Source organism: Toxorhynchites rutilus, chromosome 2 (genome assembly GCF_029784135.1).
Source record: "Toxorhynchites rutilus septentrionalis strain SRP chromosome 2, ASM2978413v1, whole genome shotgun sequence".
NCBI classification, from domain to species: domain Eukaryota; kingdom Metazoa; phylum Arthropoda; class Insecta; order Diptera; family Culicidae; genus Toxorhynchites; species Toxorhynchites rutilus.
Window position 1 is genome coordinate 201,240,533 of NC_073745.1, and position 19,767 is coordinate 201,260,299.

General features: G+C 38.9%; 1 protein-coding gene and 2 long non-coding RNA genes across 5 annotated transcripts; 2 read left to right on the plus strand and 1 right to left on the minus strand.

The window, feature by feature from the left end:
- The first annotated feature begins 8 nt into the window (after nt 1-8).
- On the plus strand, nt 9-2,614 carry LOC129769055 (uncharacterized). Its single transcript, XR_008741804.1, has 5 exons — nt 9-245; nt 307-906; nt 978-1,181; nt 1,236-1,498; nt 1,561-2,614. It is a non-coding gene; the product is annotated as an uncharacterized LOC129769055 (long non-coding RNA).
- Nucleotides 2,473-3,932, minus strand: LOC129769056 (uncharacterized). 2 transcript variants are annotated; one of them, XR_008741806.1, is made up of 4 exons: nt 3,455-3,932; nt 3,318-3,387; nt 2,895-3,081; nt 2,473-2,831 (listed from the first exon to the last, which is right to left on the minus strand). It is a non-coding gene; the product is annotated as an uncharacterized LOC129769056 (long non-coding RNA). The 2 variants fall into 2 exon arrangements; XR_008741805.1 differs by lacking the exons at nt 3,318-3,387; nt 3,455-3,932 and adding an exon at nt 3,143-3,250 and having other exon boundaries at nt 2,630-2,831.
- On the plus strand, nt 3,812-12,595 carry LOC129769054 (ADP-ribosylation factor GTPase-activating protein 2). Of its 2 annotated transcripts, XM_055771067.1 has the most exons (7): nt 3,813-4,103; nt 4,168-4,359; nt 4,437-4,568; nt 4,903-5,055; nt 10,578-11,313; nt 11,374-11,622; nt 11,685-12,595. In XM_055771067.1, exons 1-7 carry the CDS (start codon nt 4,032-4,034, stop codon nt 11,828-11,830), a joined length of 1,680 nt encoding a protein of 559 aa, XP_055627042.1. In that variant the 5' UTR covers nt 3,813-4,031; the 3' UTR covers nt 11,831-12,595. The 2 variants fall into 2 exon arrangements, with proteins under 2 accessions (XP_055627043.1, XP_055627042.1); XM_055771068.1 differs by lacking the exon at nt 4,903-5,055 and having other exon boundaries at nt 3,812-4,103.
- The last annotated feature ends 7,172 nt before the right edge of the window (nt 12,596-19,767 follow it).

The window sequence follows — 19,767 nt, forward strand, 5'->3', positions numbered from 1 at the left end:
CTCTGCAGCCATCTTGAAAGTCTACTGTGTTTTGTTTACAAACAAAACACAATACGTTTTTTATAACCAAATTGCCATGCGATACGGCCATTTACATTACAGACGTCTCTTCATTGAAAACGAATGATTTCAATAGATCTTGTTGATCTTTTTTTTTGTTTAATCGGGCTTTTTCAACGCATGAAGACACAAGCACGGATAAAAAAGCAGATTCGTTGGAAATTGGAGATATAATCCCGGTTGAAGTAAGTAGTTATTGACCATCTTCGTTAATGTTTGTAATGTTTACATTTGTTTGCTCTGCAGGCATCTTCACATTCGTTTTTAGACCCGGTCCCACAACGAGTGGTGCATTCTTTTGGAGCTTCTACATATCTACAATATCTCCCGTAACGGCTCGTGATCTGCGTTTTTTAACGGAATGTTTTAGATGGACTATTACTCCGGCACTTCCACCCTCAGTGGCCAGTGGCATCCCAGAAAGACGGGTGTCGCGTCCCTGTACTGAGCCCAAATCATACGCTGAAACGCTAGATAGTGTTGCTACCAGCTAAAGCTAATGATCGTTCGTTCAATGGTGCTGCTGCTGCAGCTGCTACTGCCACTCCAGCCACAGTACTGTCCAAATATGAGGATGACCAGTGTATCGTACCAAAAATTGACAGTCGCAGAAAATTTTGAAACGGGAACAAGGTTTGAAGAATCTTCAGGGAGAACTTCGCAACGAAGAAACTATGTTGATGTTATTGAAGAAGTTGAAACAGTCTCAACACGTAATGATTATGGAAAATTGCATCGTGACTTCAAGTAATACAAACATGAACAACCCTCGAGCTTCGATACCAGTCCCCTAACGAAAGGGTTACTCAGTGCGGTCGCATTTCCAGCTCATTCGAAAAACATAATGTCAGTTAATACAAATCCAGTCTGGTAAGACTTTTTTACTTTTCGTTTTTACATTCATCCTTCCATTTCAGTCATGGGTCACCTATCAATATCGCGAAACCGCTTCAACGTTTACTTTTACTCCCGGGAGGTACTTATTATACTGCGACATATGTTACCTATAGGAGCAATCCGAACAGGGTCCAATCTAATCATCACACCGTCAGTGACGATAACTCCTACGAGCGCACCTTCGAATAGTGTAAAACTCAAAGCTGGAGAAAACCTTGCTATAGGTATTGTATTGATTGTATCTGATGCCACAAAGTTAATTAAAAAATCGTCCACAGATCCCACCGCTCAAACCCAAAATGCACTTCATTCCGAATGGATGCCACCGGAGGTGGCTGTTGGATGATATACAATGATTCCGTGGATCAGGCAATGAGCTATTTTAGAAGGGAACAATACGACGTGCTTATAGAAGATTACTATAATATGCTTTCCCCGGAGTTCCTTCCAGCTGTGGGGACAGAAGGTGGATGTCGTCTTTTGCACATCAATTACAATTTGTCGTTCGGATTCTGTTTCTCCTTGCGGCACGAACACATATGTAACGAAACAACGGGACCATTTCTTGAACAGTATTTCTAATAATGATTCTCTGTCCAACAGATATTTTGGTTCAACAACACATGGTTCTAAAGGACATCCGTGCAAGAACATGCAAAGCAGGGATTGTTATAGTGATACACTTTCTCATTGGGAAGAGAAATTCTGTGAGTGCGCGTGCGAGTGTGGTTGTAACGAGCGCGCACCGATGAAGGGGCAATCTTTTTTTTACGCGATTCTCTTGAAATTACGCAATATTTTCACGCATTTTTTGTGAGCACATCAGTTGCGTGAAAAATAATTCAGTTTACTTATTATTATCATCCTTCACTTACTAGAAGTGATACTGATAGCAACTGCATGTGTAATTACTGGAAAGGTTTGCCGACCAACAGACCTATTAGTAAACTTGAGGTATGGAAAGTATCGTGTTTGGGCATTGTGTACTTCGAGTTTGGTGTCGATTTACCACCGCTCGTGCAGAAGCGACCAAGGTTACAGTAAAACCTTCCGGAGTAAAAGGTTCATTGCACTGATTCACAACATCGTATATAACAATGAACAAATGTTGATGGTTTAGAAAGGATACCAAGAAGGATAAGCTATGCTCTTGAGTAACATTGAATATGCTGATGTGTATGAACATCCGGATGAGGACGTTGAGGACCGGCAAATGTTTTCCGATACGGTTGAGATGCGAGCGGGAAGAATTATTGCAGAATTTATTAGAAAATTAATTTGCTATTTCGCAAAACCGATGGGTCGGAATAAGGTGATCGATGTAAAGTTCAGCGGGGATGATAGTGAAGAGAAAAATCTATAGACCAGAAAAAAGAGTTAATGAAAAAAATGTTCATTTAAGTACGTTAAACGTTTTTAATTCGAGCAGTAACGACACTGCTTTGCTCATTGATAAATAATTGACCTGCTATTTGGATGAATAAGTGTGAACATACTATTTCGTAAATTTATATGTACATATTTAATAGAATTATGTATTTAAAAAGAAAACTTTAAACTTTTTTTATATAAACATTTATGTATTTCAGTATTTTGCGGAAAATCGGAACAATTATCTGAATAAATATTGATCGTGCTGATCTGAATATTCATTTTCGACATTCAAGATTTTATTTATTCCGAGAGATGATTCTAGTTTAATGATTGAAAAATCTATATTTAGTTGTTCGACATTTAATACCTGACGAGAAGGTATATATCTGTGCCGATTACTCAATCGGCGCTAGAAGCAAACTAATCCCTCCTAACGTTCGAAGGTATTTTTACCAAACTTGTTGACGAACGTGTCTCCAGTATAATAAACCATTCCGTATCTGTGAGTAGAAGAGGATGATGAGTTAAAAAATCGGTTCACGCTGCTTCGCGACTACTGTTACCATTCACGACTGAAGAAGAGCCGATCCAACTGGAAGGAGGTCAAATACTTCGATTACTTAATTAATGCAAATTAAATCCACGACATTTTCAACCATCTCCCAGATGCCAGCTCCAATTACGACTCCAATTACTGCTCGCGTTGGTTGTCACCTGTACCAAATTCCATTACATGGCCGTCGTTTCACGCTGTAAATAGATCATCGTTAATCGAGAATTGAAGAAATATTTTTTGTTGATAGTTCCTCACGCTTTATTTTGTTTTCTGAATAGAACAAAACGAAATAGTTGAAAAAGTTTCGCACATATGTTCGTATGCTCATATGTATTAGTGACCCCCTTCCGCATTTTTTGTAAACAATCCCCTCTCACACTCCTCGCTACTCACCACTCCCCTCGCTAACTTACTGAAGATACGGACTCACCTTAGTAATACTTCTATACATCTTGGTCCTCGTCAAGATGGTGGAGTTAACAGGTGGCTCGTAATTTACACTATTTAGAAAAGACGTATGAGGAATGGCAAGACGAAAAGTTTGGATTTGTTTATCTTATTACTTACGTTGGTATTGTTACATTTGATTTCGTCGAAGGTATTTGAAGCAGTATAATAAATAAACAGTTGTCGTTGAAAATAGTAACCTAGTAACCTTTATGCATATGCTTCCGCCAGCTAGCTCGGCTAATGTGATAAGATTTATTCAAGGAATGCTTTGATCGTGGTTCAAGTATCTTGAACAGAGTGTCTGTTCTCTGTTCACTGGATACTTCAACTAGAGCGCTGACTGGCATCGTCTAAATCAGCCTTCAGCCTTTACGGGATACGTACGAACGGCAATTCTGACATTACGTTTTACCTTTCACTTCATTTTCCTTGGTCCTCGTTGCCTTTTCACTGGGTAATAGGGGAACACTTCACTTCTCTGACGACGTAGAAATGTGTCACGTCAGGACTTGGGCCGTCAAAAATTAAGTGAGAAGAACTAGGAAAACATTTTTCATTTCAAGGGAATGTTCTTATAGGAAAATAGAATTGGATTGTACAAATTGATTCGCATTTCGCAAGAGCTGTGGAGTGTGGGGAGATAATTGGTTTTTTGTTTTAGTGATTGTGTTAAGTTTTAAAGCGAACAATCGCGATGGCATCAGCTCCCTCGAAATCCGATATAGATTCAATTTTCAACAGACTTCGTTCGATCGCCACTAATAAGGTAAAGAAATTTGGATTCTGGTCGTATCTCACTAGCGAGTCAATGTTGTATATTGAATTTCCAGAGCTGTTTCGATTGTATGGCGAAGAATCCTACCTGGTCTTCGGTAACGTACGGAGTTTTCATCTGCATCGATTGCTCGGCAGTGCATCGAAGTTTGGGGGTGCACTTGACGTTCGTTCGCTCGACAAATCTAGACACGAATTGGACATGGCAGCAAATCCGTCAGATGCAGGTCGGCGGCAACGCGAAAGCAGTAAGTCCATGCTCTGTCTGAATTGTATGTTGTTTCCAGTGACGTGTAACTGCTAATGTTCTTGCTTGTCCTTGTAGGCTCAATTCTTCCGTCAGCATAATTGTAATACTACCGATGCACAGCAAAAATATAATTCACGGGCGGCTCAGTTGTACAAGGATAAGCTGGCAAATCTGGCTCAGCAATCTCTTCAGCTGCATGGCACTACGGTAGGTGTTGAAAATACGTCCTCCAGATAGTCAATTCACGCTGTAGGAGCTTTACTTGTTTTGTGTCGATGTGGTTTATCAAGTGTGTTTTAAATTTATCGAGCATATTTCCCCAAGAGAACGGTAAGTTTTGTTTCCAGAACAGATTCATGGAATTGAAGAGAAAGGCAAGGGTTTGCAATGTTATTGTTTAATGTTGAATATTGTTTTAATTATATTCATATTGTAATGTTATACTCAATCGCAATCACTTATCAAGCCTTTTCATGCATATCACGTTTTTCTTTTGTTTTTTTTTTCTCACCGATTCACAAAAACGTTCAATTCGAATCAGCTCCATATTGATAACACGCATGAAAATACTGCCGAGAGTAACAAGAATGAAGAGGTTGATTTCTTCACCGATTGTGCCGGTTTCGAGGTAAAGTCCACGACTACGGACACCCATAACAATAATGTGAAGCCACTGGAAGTCACCCAGAATAATGTAAGTGATCTGTGAGAATGTATAGAGCTTTCACCTGAGCAAAGAACTCCAATCATTTTGTTCATATACATATAAGGGGTCGTACACTAATTACGTAAGGAAAAAGGGAGGAGGGAGAGTTGAAAAATCTTATAAAATCTTACTTGAGAGAGCTTACTTTTTCGTACGTAAGAAATTAATGGTAAAAAACTCGTAGAGAATTTAGTTTTGTCAATATTTGTTAATTTTCGGTTAACTCACCTTAGCGTGTGGCATGAACAAAGCATACAGTGACTCAAACTCGTAATCGTACTCTTCCATGCAGATCTTCTTTCTCTTCTTTTGAAAGTCGAAAACTAGCTTTCGAAACATTCTATTTATATAAAGTCATAGATAAAAGGGTTGCTACCTGTTTTTCAGAATAATGGTTTTTATTTCTCTAAAAATGGCGAATGTATGCGCTAATGTATGATATTCGTACGGTGGCTGAAATTTCAACTCGATTTCGAAGATGTTGACCAGTTTCCGAATTCCATCATTGACATGGTATCCCTTGTTCATTGTAAATATCCTCAGCTGTCCTAAACCTTATCTACGAATTTTGGGTGTATTCGGAAGGAATACTTATCAATTTTTTCATCAAGTGGTTTTTAAAAAAAGAAATTTAATGATTTCTAAATTTCCTAACCAGATAACTTCCTCAGTTATTTATTCGGATTGATGTCGGAAGATGGCGGAGAAATATCAAAAACTTTTGAGCAATTATAATGTAACCATGTACGAACATGATATGTCTTGAGCTCTGGGTCATTGTCTTGGCAAAACTTGAATATCGATGGGAGGCGCATCATTTTGAAGCTACAACTTTCAGATATTAGCATTTTTTTCAAGAATATTTTTGACAAACCCAATTTTTTGCCAACCAACAGCAAATCCAATTAACCTTATCAATCAGCTTTTATTTGGTTCCAAGCAGTTCCTGTAGGACCTTCAAACAAAGAGATATTTCAGTTTGAATGAAAAATTACCCCTTCAACTTTGATGATCAAGGATAATTTATTACATTGACGAAAAAAAAAATTTTAATTTTTATCATCAAAAACGAAGGGGTAGTTTTTCATTCAAACTGAAATATCTCTGTGTGGGAAGGTCCTACAGGAACGTTCTTGGAACCAAATAAAAGCTGATGGATAAATTTAATTGGATTTGGGTTAGTCCAGAATATTCTTGAAAAAATAAAGAAATTTTTTTTTATTTCTTCCCGATATTGTTGCCCACTACACCTACACACACCAAGATAAAAATATGTACGTAAAATATTACAATACCTGAAAGCTTGTAGCTTCAAAATGATGTACATCCCAACGATATGCGTTGATTTTTCACGAAGAAACAGCATGTCAAAAATCACTTGAAATTTCCAACTTCGCATTCTGTTCGTCTAATTTTTTTTGTCGAGTGTAGAATGTTCCGAAAGCTTGTTTTCGATTTTTAAAAGAAGGGAAAAGAAATCTGTATCGTGGAGTACGATTACGGGTTTCTTCTTTCCTACACTAACTTTGATGAACGTCAAAACTTGTTTTGGTTGTGTTGTGTTTGATTGGCTTTTTCGGTTTTGTTCGGTTTCGACCAATATTCCGTTCCGTAATATGATTTGAAGTGAAAAAGGATGTCAAAGCAAGGAGATTTACACGTAAGGTGGCAACGTGCGCACCGAGATGCCCATCCGGAAGAGTCTGATCCTGAAGCTCAGCGTAGAGCAAATGCGGTTTGGAATAAATGCAAATCTGGATAAAAGACGTTTGAAGATTTGCAAATTGTTGTTAATCGGAAGACCAACGAGTGTGAAGCGCTCAAGCTTCGAAAACGCAGTGAATACAGCATGTTTTTTAGCAAAGTAAAAAATTAAATGAAATTTTCAGCAAAAAAAATGCATTGCTAATATTTATTTGAAAGGCCGCTACGCAAACTCAAACAAAACTCAATGTTCCAGAACCACAAGCTTCTACATCGATCGACGTGACTAATTCGTCTTATGATACAGGTACCGGTACGTCCTCAAGAAATTGATCTGATCCCGAAAAGAAACTTCAGTCCCGGTATTTTTCAACCTTATAGTGAATTAGCAGAAGTTAACTCACAAAATGATGAACACAAAAAGCATGTCGACAGTCGCTTGCACAGCATCATTCAGGAATGTTGAGGCTTTGGCATCGTTCTTGGGTCCAGAACAGGTCGTGTTCATTAGCCAAGATGATTAGGCTAAGGTACCAATAGGACTGACAGCTGCAAATGAACAAAGCCCTATGATGATAAATTTAGAGTATCGCGTAGCTCTTCCCGATCATGATTTGGTGGTTGCACCCGGCACCGGATGCCGTATTCTATTCAGGGTCAACCTATATAGGCACCATCAAACGTAAATACACACGCAGATGACCTCAAGATATTAGTGAATTTGAGCAGCTTCGAGCCTGTAGTCAAAACTCCTGATGGACAAATTAAACCAGTATTGATTTTTCCTGTAAATGGTGGGCCTGACGAAAAACCTAGGTGTATCCTAGAGGAGAATTCACTTAAAGTTACATTTCATGAAATAAGATCAAATTTAATACATGAATGATTTGTAGGTACCCCAAAGTTATTGCATTTGCTGTAGAGCATTTCCTTGATTATGATCTGGACGCCGTTTTCGTTATGACTAATGCACCAGGTCGTAGCGCTTTTAACAGGGTTGAACGTCGAATGGCTCCGTTAATCGCACAGACGGCTGGAGTGATACTACCGTCTGAAACACATGGAACGCATCTGGATGGTCAAGGAAAGACAATTGATCCAGATCTTGAACTCAAGAATTTCACAGCGGCAGGAGAGGTACTTGCAAAGATTTGGAGCGATTTAGTGATCATGGTTGGAGCAAAATTCAAGCCACCCGGAAATGAGCAAAAACTTCCGGAGCTTCCTGATTCCTTGTGGTACAGTATTAATGTACGCGAGTCACAGTGTGTCTTACAAGTATTGAAGTGTAGAAACCCTTCCTGCTGCAAGGAAATGCGCAGAATCCTATTCATCGTTTTGCCGGACAGATTCCTGCCTCCCAATATCCTGATCAGACTAACAACAGTCGGACTACTTGTTCCAGAACCATCTGATGTCAAAAACAATGATCAGTTTTTACCATTATTCCAACATCTTTCGTTGCAAATTTTCATTCCAATCCCGCAAGGTGCCTTACGACATATATTGTCCATCGGATTCCCGGAATAAAGCGCAGGAGAAAACGACTGCAACAGAAACCACCGCTTATAAAATGTGTAGTAGGCTATAAATATTGTGGCGCGGTATTGTATTTCAAAACAAGAATTAACCGGGCAAACGTATCGCCCCAGGCAAACGTAACGCCCCGGGCAGACGTATACCGTCCGACGCTCGCTAGAGCTCGGTCGGACATTGCTAAAGGATCGTATCCTATGTTTCAAACTAACCGGGCAATCAGTGGATCCCAGGTTTGCGTGCGAGACACCGCCGCTTCCGACGGCGGGTCGGCGGTGGACTCGGATTGCGTCATCTTGGCGGCATGGGCCGCCTCGATTCCTTATCCTCGCCAAATGGGGACTTCGTCCCCATTACATTGTCCTCAGAATAAATTTCGAAAAACGAGAACAAGAGAATAAATTTATAATAGAAATGTGAGGCACATGATGTTTTTCCCGCGCCAAATATTTCTAGCCTACTACACTTTTTCTAAGCGGTTGTTTCTGTTGCAGTTGTTTACTGTGGCGATTTATTCCGGTCACCTGTCCATCGGTTGCCAAAGCTCTTCAAGGCCGCATATGCTCATAATGTAATAATACTTTGCTTCGAAAAAGCCGTGGATGATCACTCCAGATCTATACATTCTATACAACGCAGTGCCAATACCAAGATTAAACCATCTCGCCTTTCAGCCAGAAGAGGCAAAGAAATTCTACGTGTTCTACTTTAAAACGAAACGGGTTCAGATGACGTAGAATGGATCGACGTTGATAACGTGGATGCTTTAGGAGTTTCTGAGTATATCCCAACATATGATAACAACCTCAATGCTGAAATTCGTTGTCCGTGAGCGGATCACAAATAAATTTACAACGGACAATTGATTCTGATTTTTCTTCGATATGTATACACTAACTTTGTACACTTAGCACTTCGTGCCATAGTTGTGTTAACGACTGTGTTGTTTTACAAACTGCTTTTGACGTAGGACTACGTCTCTCATTTCTGTACCGGGGTGTATGTTCAAAGTTTCGAAATCGAGAGAGTGACGCTGGACTGCAAGGTTTTGAACGTTAATACCTCTTTTCCGGCTGAACGGAGTGGTATGATAATCATTTCATTCGAAAGACAAAATGTTCACGAGTTATATGAATGTTAATTATTGACCCGAAATTTTGTTCCAATAGCTTTAAAATTGCTTAGAAAACAGGTTATTGAAACCGTATATAAACTCGCATACTCTCTGGAAATTCATTCAGTTGATGTGGCGATGTGAGATGAGGACGGTTGTACTCAGACGCCTATGCATTATGCTCTTCTTTTCCAATTCCATTTCTCTTCTGTAGTTGAACCGAACGGATGAATATAAAACATGACGCTTCCTTTGCTTTCGTTCATTTCTACCTTTACTCTCGTTCCGTGAGGACTCGTTTCATTGAGACCTAGCAGACAGGTCGTAAATCTACCGGTGGCAAGGCATCACGAAAGCAGCTCGGAAAAGCACCAACCGCAGGAGGTGTGAAGAAGTCACATCGCTACCGACCGGGAACCGTCGCTTTGTGTGAAATTCGTCGCTATCAGAAGTCGGCTGAATTGCTGATCCGCAAGCTACCTTTGCAGCGTTTGGTTCGGTACCAAATTTGATGGATTAGAGTTTAGAAAAGTTTTTGCAGGCCGAACTGAAAGAAGCATTTAGAGAAAATCGTGGTCTCATTGACAATGGATTTGATAGTGAAGAACACGATATGATATGGTGTAATGGATATTATCGAAGTGGATATTATATTACATATCGCAGAAATCACATTTATGAAAGCATCGCTATTCGTTTACTGCAATCGATCGTCGTTATTGGGAAGATGGAATTTTTGGGAAGAGGGTCTTATTTTTATTGTGTAATTCCGAGGAGGAATCCATTCCTTCTCAAGTTAAAAAAACCTGCCCCGGATCAACGATGATTTCAATTGTCGGGGCTTGGGGAGTGGGTACTATTTGTGATAGATGAAATGTCTAAGATTTATATGCTTGTTACTAATTTATTGCAAAGTCAACGTTAGTCCTACGTCCAAAGATATAACCCACTTCTAGTTTTTTAAATAAAATTTAACTTTGTTTTTTTTTCGAAAATCTTGGCAAAGCTTAGGAAGGAGGGGGGATGTGCTTTTGAAAATCTTACAATATCTTATCTGAGGGGTAGGGGGTCGTAAAAACGAAAAAAACCCTTACGTAATTAATGCACGGCCCCTAACTAGGTTTTTATTGAAATTATTCTCTCTTCAATTCCAAAGGTGACCCCAATGAGTAGTACGGTTGTGTCCGAAGGTCCTGAGACTCTACAGGGTCCAAGCGTTGATTTTCTGAATTCCACGGTTCCAGTTGAGCCTCCGAAACCTACTATAGGCGTGAGGAAGATTCAACCGAAAAAAGTTGGACTCGGTGGAAGGAAAGGTGGCCTTGGAGCAACGCGTGTCAAAACGAATTTCGCTGAGATCGAGGAGAAGGCTAATCTAGCTGACAAACTTAAAATGACCGCTGCGACTCCTGCTGTGGAGAAAGTGGCAAACGAGGAAGAACAAGCGCAGGCTCTGGCGAATGTCCGATTGGCATATCAGGACCTTTCAATTAAACAACACAAAGAGGAGGAAAAGCTGAAGGCCATCGATCCAAACAAAGCGAAACAAGTCGAGCGACTTGGCATGGGCTTTGGATCGCGAGCCGGTGTGTCACATTCCGCTATGACCGACATGAAAACGCTGAATCAGGAAACGTCGTCCTCGAAAAGTGGTTCGTTTCTTACCAAAGCGTTCGATTCCAACAACGATTTTTTCGATGACTACGCCACTTCAATGTATGGCAACAGTAGCAGCAGTGCTGGGAATGCCAGCAAGAGCTCGAGTTCTTCCTTGAAAGACTATAGTGAAGCCACCCTGATGGGTTTCGAAACGATTGAGCCCTTCGATACGAAACACAACATCCAGACAATGTTCTCGCCGGCTTCCAGTGCAAAAAATACAAGCATCAGTGGTACATAAAATCATTTGAGAATCATCTTAGCTCTAATTACTGACTTTCATTTTCACATAGACCAACCAACATACAGTCGGAACGCTGCCAGTAAGAAACCGAGCGGCCCTGGCGTTGATTACGAACAATCAGATGCGGCGCAGAAAAAGTTTGGAACCGCTAAGGGTATTTCTTCGGATCAATTTTTCGGCGATGAAAGCACTTCCTTCGAGCGGTCGTCAAATCTAGCCAAGTTTCAAGGTTCTAGTAGCATCTCATCGGCAGATTATTTCGGCAACGGAAGTCCCACAGGTAGCGCAAGTGGAAGAAGTAAGTCTAGAGTTATGCAAGCTTGTAATCAACCTTTCAATGATTTTTGGTCACACACACAGATCGAGGACCCAACCTACAATACAATGGACCGGACTTGGACGATGTTAAGGAAAGTGTTCGCCAGAGTGTGACTAAAGTTGCCGGAAGGCTGAGTTCTTTAGCGAATGATGTTATGTCATCAATTCAGGACAAGTATGGTTATTGAATCAAAATCCAATCGAATTAGCTTTATTAACGGTGTTATAATAAGTTATTGAAACGTATTGCCAGATAGTTTGATCGCCAAGTGCGTCTCTTCTTATTTTAAACGTATGGAAATGCCTTCTACTTTTTCGGTTTAAATATTTTTTTTTGTTTAAAACCCCGGACAAATAGTCCTTATAGGTATCCAAGTTTATTTAGTTTAAACATGGGAACTGTTTCGTAACGAAAAAATTTTTCTACAGATGAATTTATTCTCACCCCACAATGGTACACATTCATACAGCAAAGAGCATTTTCCTAGTATTATAACACCCACACCCACAAGCACTTTACAATAAACAAAAAAAGAAATGAGAAGAGCCTTCGGCTGAATGCTGCTCATCAACATCCCGTATACTTAACTAAACGTGAATCAACAATCACTAAGTGTAACCCAAATGAACAGCAAACCAGAAACCAGAAGATGATTTTTCGTTCGTAACTGAGTAAACAAATTTTAAGCTAAGAAAGTCGAGGTGAAAGATGGAAAAAATATTTAGTACAATAGAGGCACCCGTTAAATGACGACAGTTAAAGGACTATAAAGGTGAAACATATAAATAAGTCGAATGAAGAAGCAGCATGCTTTCGATAAGTGAGAATAAATCCATTTCCATCGACAGGTCTTTAAATAAACTGTATTGTATAGATTGTAGCGAAATACTATTATATATGTGTAAATTTCTAGACCCACTTCATCCGATGGGACGAAAAATATATATTCTTCTTAGTTACATAAAGGATGTGTTCTTCTATTGTTTATTTCTTTTTTTTTTCTTCTTTTAAGCTAATTTCAGGTTAGAGGTTGTCCACATATCACGTGGGTAGAAAAAAGTACGGTTTTAGACACCCCGTTCCCCCTCCGTGGACAAGCGTGGATATGCCTTGTACCCCACCCCCTGTTGTCCACATGAATATTCCTACAGTTTTTGGAAAAAGGAATCAAGAACATAAATAAATTGAGCCTAAATTCCATGTTACGGTCCGAACAACAGAATAAAACAAAAAGAAAACATCATTCGGTGCACTAATTTTATTACACAAAATTACAACACACGGGAATTACACCAAAACAAATCTAGAACACTAATGCAGCGAAAATCCTGGATTCGCACCTGGAAAAAAAATTATGGTTTATGCTTCAAGTGCGCTACACATACAGCGTCACTGTCACCATCTCGTCAACTATTCTCTTGGACTTATTTTGCCGACGTCAAAGTTACCAGTGATTGTGTATGTGAATGCTACCACATTTTTTGACATTTCATTCCTTTACGTTGACTTCACGGTGACGGGACGTTGTATGGATAGCGCACTTTATAAATAACAATACGTAGGGGAACACAAGGTGAAATCAATTCCCTATGAAATTCCACTTTCTTCACAGGCCTCCCATGTTTCTTCAACTCAACTAGTTACAGAACCTCTTTTATTAAACTCTATATGAACCCTTCTACGGTGGGGGAAAGCCGGGAAAGACGGACACCTATGTATCTATATCTATAAAAATGGATTTCTATCTGACTGTCTTATGGAATCCGAAATTACTGAAACGATCGACATGAAAACTGGCATGTAGGAGTTGTTGGAACCGGGGAAGGTTCTTATGATAGTTCGAGACCCCTCCACCCTCTCCAAGGGGGGAAGGGGCTGCCATACAAATGAAACACAAATTTCTTCATAACTCGAAAACTAATCCATTAAATGGAACCAAATTTGTCATACGGAAGTTTTAGGGAGCAATAAATGTTTTCATGGTGGTTTGACACTCCTCCCCCTCTCTAAAGGGGCTGTCCACATACCACGTGGACAGAAAAAGCACGATTCTAGACACCCCCCTCCCCCTCCGTGGACAAGCGTGGACATTCTCTATGCCCCTCTCCCTGTTGTCCACGTGGACATTTCTCCATTTTTATGAAAATAAATCGGGAAAATAATAGAATTGCGTGTAAATTCCATTTCTAGTTTGTTTCTATTTTCTATGCTATGTTTTTACATTGAAAATAAAGTTTATTAGCAGTTTATCATTAGTTTGTACTCATTTTTATTTGTTTTCCAACATTGCCCGTAAAGTTATTTGTACAGAAACCCCAATCTTAAAGAATTTTTTTTTCGTCCTTGCGTTTTTCCAAAAATGACAAAAAATCGAAAAACCGTCAAAAAAACATCGGCTAAATCCTACATTTATTCCTGTTGGAGGTTCAGTCCAAGGTTTTAGTGTGATGTGTGATCTTTTATCAACGTAATACTGAAGAAAAGCTTACATATTTTTGAAATTCATAAGGTTTTGTTTTTTGTTAGGTTATGTATGGTTGTGCACTTTCCGCATATAGTTGCTTTATATCGAATTTATACCCCGATAAAGTCATACAAAATTCAATGAAATTGATAGAAGGTAGTGGCTAATAGACTAAACTATCATTTGATGGCAAAACCTTACCATATGGTTGCTTTCCAAAGCCATGAGAAATTATCAATTTGCTGTTCGATTTTTCAAAAACATGACCGAAAATTAGTTAATGATTTCTGTAGATGGATAAAACATAGTTCTCATGCAAAAATATTTTTATTTCGTTTTTGTATCCCATTTTTAGTCTATTAACGGGTTATTGGCGATATTCGCGGTGAGCTTGCCAAACTGTTTCGCAGATAATCGGAGTTCTACTGTATTTGTAAAGAAGCTTCTAATTCATGTGTCGTGCACTGAGGATCCATGATCAGTGTCTCGATTTGATTATCATTACAACGCGGACTCGATTATATACATTCTCCGATTTCTTTTCATTGTATGTAATCGAATCCTGTATATAATCGAGTCAACAAAGAAATTTTTTTTAATTCGTTTTTTGTGCACATATTTATCAATTTTTGAATATAAAAGAAGAATTTAATTTTTGATTCATCCCTTTAAAGTCAGATAATACCTTTCTTACATGAAAAAAATAAATTTATCCAGAATCCCACAGGAGGTGATAAATAATCATACTTTATGGAAAATATCCTTAAAACAATTTATATTTGAAATGTAAAAACAAATATTTTTTCAGACTTTATATAATCGAATCCAAAATTGTATATAATCGAGTCCAACCATTACAACCAAAAGAAGCGTATTCCAGAACGAAGAAGAGCATCGCTGCTAAGAACACTTCTCGAGAAATACAGTTCGTGCATCCATAAAGGAGTTTGTTGTTTGTATTCCATTTTCGCCTTGGGAGTTTTAAAAAGATGAAATCTAAACGGTTTTTACATCAAGGGCGGATGTTGAACCAAAAAACCCAATGTAGGAAAACAATGTCGTGTATTTCTAATATTACAACATTCTAACATGCTTTGAAGGGGTCTTCATCCTGTCATTCTTATCCTCTTAAACCAATGAAAATAAATCGATTACTCTCGGTTGATGTGCGTTACTATCAGGATACACATTTTAGAAAAAAAGTTCAACGATATAAAAAATATGGATTCTCGTCCGGTAAGCACTATCAGTCAGCTCAATCTTTTTATTGATAAATACCGATAAATTTCTAGGAAATACAGAATCAATTTCATTTACTGCTGAAAAAAGATGATTTTTTTCAAATTATATATTTAACTTATCCACGTGGACATTATCTGTACCCCCTCTCCCCTCACCGTGGACAAGCATGGACATTTTCGTAACCCCTACCCCCCCTAAAGTTGTCCACGTGGTATGTGGACAGCCCCAAAGGTGTGCTGCCATACAAATGAAACACACATTTCTGCATAACTCGAAAACTAATAAAGCAAATGAAGCCATGATTCGGGCGGGACGAAGTTTGCCGGGTCAGCTAGTGATCGAGAAATTATGTTTTTATTTTAAACTAGCTGACCCGGCAAACATCGTCCCGCCCAAAATTTATTTTGCGTTATCACATCCATGTTTTCTTGCTAAGCGCACGTTCATGGCTCCAATCGCAGAACTGTTCATTCATTGATCATCTAATGTACCCTTTAAAATTATTGTTTACTATAAAATTTCAATACTTCTACCAAAACTCGACATTATAATATCAGATTATTTTCAGACACAATTCTCGTACAAGATTTTTCATTCACTTGCAAATAACATGTTTCTCCGTTACCTGGAATAAATGTTTGATACAGAAAATGTGATAGAATGAAGACAGCTTTAAATCGGACAATTCCTTTTTCGAGTTTTGCTCTTAACAACACATTCGGCGATCCATTTTTATTTATATAGATAGAAGAAGATATAGGAGTGCTTTTTATCACATTAAAATCCATTTCCACTTTCGAACAAGAATCAATTTCGTTGGCGCAAACATCAAATGGACTAACAACGCTTGTCACTATGTAATCGTAGAACATATTCGAATTGAATTTCCCGATTTTTTGCCATTTCCCTTCCGAGTTTCCCGAAAATTTTCAATTATCATGTTTGGTTGAAATATGGGCCCTATTCCAGAAAACGAGACGAGCAATTCGTGAAAATGAATGCGTCAGCGTCAGCGTCTATCAAATCAATGTGTAATACCATGATGTTTGAAAAATTTACATTCATTTTCATAGATGCTGCCATATATCGGTTCTCAATGTTTTCATCAATTCTATAATCTACATCGAACTAATCGATATCTCGGCACAAGAGATATCGATCACAAATATTTCAAACAATGCATATTTTCCAAAAAGGTAGATAATTTTCTACATAAAACACATTCTAAAACTTAACGACTATTCTCAACTGCATGTAGACTTCTACATGCGAGAATCTTTTCCTTTCGAAATAATTCATTCAGCTCATAACAAACAACTGACTCAGCTGCAGGATACCGCTTTCCAATTTATTGATTGTTTACCAGTGCCACGCTTTTTACAATCGTCTTTGGCCACCCCGTTTTATATTGTGAGTACACCGTCATTCGCACACCATGATATTGGTCTTGGGCTTTACCCGACTCAATATAGTAAGTAAGAACTACAATGCACGCATACAAGCTGGCCTTGGGCTCAACCCGACTCAACTGCTTCAAATGCAATGATTTTGGCCTTGAGCTTAGCTCAGCGCAAACAAACCAAATATTGGCCTTGGGCTTTACCCGACTCAATATGGTAAATATGAACATGCACACTTGTAAGCTGGCCTTGGGCTTAACCCGACTCAACTTCTCTAAATGCAACGATTTTGGCCTTGAGCTGAACTCGGCGCAAATCTAACCAAACATTGACCTTGGGCTGAACCCGACTCAATATGGTAAACAAATGACATTTGATATGATTACATGCATATTTACTAGTTGGCCTTGGGCTTAACCCGACTCAACTGATCTAAATGCACTTGGCGCAAATTTATCCAAATATTGGCCTTGGGCTGAACCCGACTCAATGTAGTATCTGAATAAAATAATATATATAACTATATACGTACGCTACGGTCTTAGGCTCGAACCGACTCTTTTTTTTCTGGAGATGATTTCAACACAACATAACGTTCAACAATCTGAATGTTATGTTTTCTACATTACTGGCAGCACTTCAGAAAAAATTTAATCTCCCTCTATCACCGTTACCTCCATTGTTTCAAAACACTGCTCATCGGACGCAAAAAATCTTTTTTTTTTGTAAGCATAACACTTTCTTCCTGTTCACTTTCATCATGGCAGGATCGCCAATGTGATATTCCATTACTACTGGAATCTATTTCACGTAAAACTCCTATTCTTCCAGACACGTCTATCTTCATTGACAGGTTAAACAGCACTCCCTTTATTTACTTTTCACTAGCAGAGCTACACTCTAAATTCAGGATACCACAGACTGGAGAGACTTCAGTCAGTTTTTCTCGGTATGAACAGTGATGTCAGATGAGAAGACATGTTTTTGTTTTGAGAAAAACAACAAACAGTTTTAAAATTGATCTATCGATACTCTTTTCTCAGTGCCAAAATATTTAAAAAAAAACATAACAAAAAGGAATAAGTTTCATATATCTTTTGGTTACATTGATATTTTTCCTCGAGCATATGGTCGTTGGTTACACACGATTATCCCTAAGGTCTCGACGAGTGCTTGGTTTAAGGAATTGAATGTAGGTCGTGATTTCATTCGCGTGATATCTCGGCTCATGTCCAATCACTACAACCTAAACGCGCATCTCTATCGCATTGGGCTCGCAGCAAACAATCTTTGTGATTGTGGCGATGGCTACCACGACATCGAGCATATTGTCTGGTCGTGTATCCGGTTCCATGCTGCTCGCTCTCAGCTCTCTAGAGCACTGAGAGCAAAAGGCAGACAATCGGATATCCCCGTCCGGGATATCTTAGGTAGCCGTGATCCTGATCTTCTGCTTCATCTATACCTGTTCCTCAGAAACGCCGATGTCAACGTTCAATGATGTTTCCTTCGTTGTGTCCCCGTTTTATATCCCTCCTATCCGATCGATAAACTTTTACTTAGTCGCGGCAATACATACACACACTCTTTACAGATACACGGGCCGAAGGTTGTGCAGTCCACTGATCATTCAACAAGAGCCAAAGGTTGTACCGCTCATGACAACTCTACACGAGCTGATGATTGCGCCGGTTAGTGACCATTCTATCCTGGATTCCTCGAGTCGAGAAGACGCACCACGCTAGATATGGGGTACATACTAGGGGGGCGTTGCTGATTAATGGTCAGCTGCATCCAAATAGGAAGTATCCCGTGTCGGGCACACGTACAGAGCATTGGAGACAGCAACATCCCAATTACGAGAACACTTGTAATACTAACCTCGAGCCGACCGCGAGTAATCGGTTACATATTACTAACATAGATAATAAGAAAAACTGTTAAAATATTGAACTCCGGCCCCGTCAGGCTAACGCCATAGGAGCCTTGATAAAAATATATATTTTGGGAAAAAAAAGGTCTGAACTCATCACGAATGTCCGTTGAATGATGGCTAGACCCTCAACTATTATGCTTTTGGTTCCAGTCAGCTTCTAACCAGCCCACATTTGGCGATTCGATTTCAATTTATAGACGCGGGGCATTCCTAAGGAACAGATTAAACAGACTTTTCACAGTCCATCTCACTCCCACTGGCAATTGTCCGTTTTACCTCACCGGTACAATATTTTTCAATAATTCAAATTTTCCACTCAAAAATGAATGTACCTTTCCGTACATATCTAATATCGCTTCTCTGTTAAATCATAAACCACTCAAAATGCTTAATATCGAAGCAGCCAAAATTACATCCACACGCGGAATCATGTATGATTTTCGGATTTTGTTTCCCTTTTCCACTTATGATCAGTATTCATTGCCATAGGTTGGCTTAAATATTATAGAATAACATGTAGAAGGTATTCTCATTAACAGAAATTTTAAATTCAAAATGTAACTATACAAATCAACCACCTGTCCATATTACTCCCACTGTCCGTATTACCCGCGGTTCCCCTAACAGTAAAAATCAACCAGCTCTGGCAATTTTCAAACTTATTTCATCTACATTGAAATGTGACAAGTCTAATCAGCTCTGCAATTCTGCAATGTTTTGGGCGCAAACATTCAATTTTAAATTATTTTCTATTCTATGTTTGTTAACCATAAAAATATTCATTAAAAGGAACGATTTGTCCTCAATTCTTTGTTTTTTTTTCAACATTATCCGGGAAGTTCATTAGGTTCTTTCAAATTCCATTTACGTTGACTTGATGTTTCCCGCTAAAATACATATCAACAGATCAATTGTGAGTTAGATCTCGGACATTTTTATAAAAAACTGACGTAAGTTGGTTGAGCTGCTTGAGATTAAAAAAATAGGCAATACTTCGTTAAAAAAAAAATGGAAAATCGAAACGAGACAACAGTGGTGTTATCAAAATATTGTAATGCATTTGGTAGTTTTCGATCGTCCAA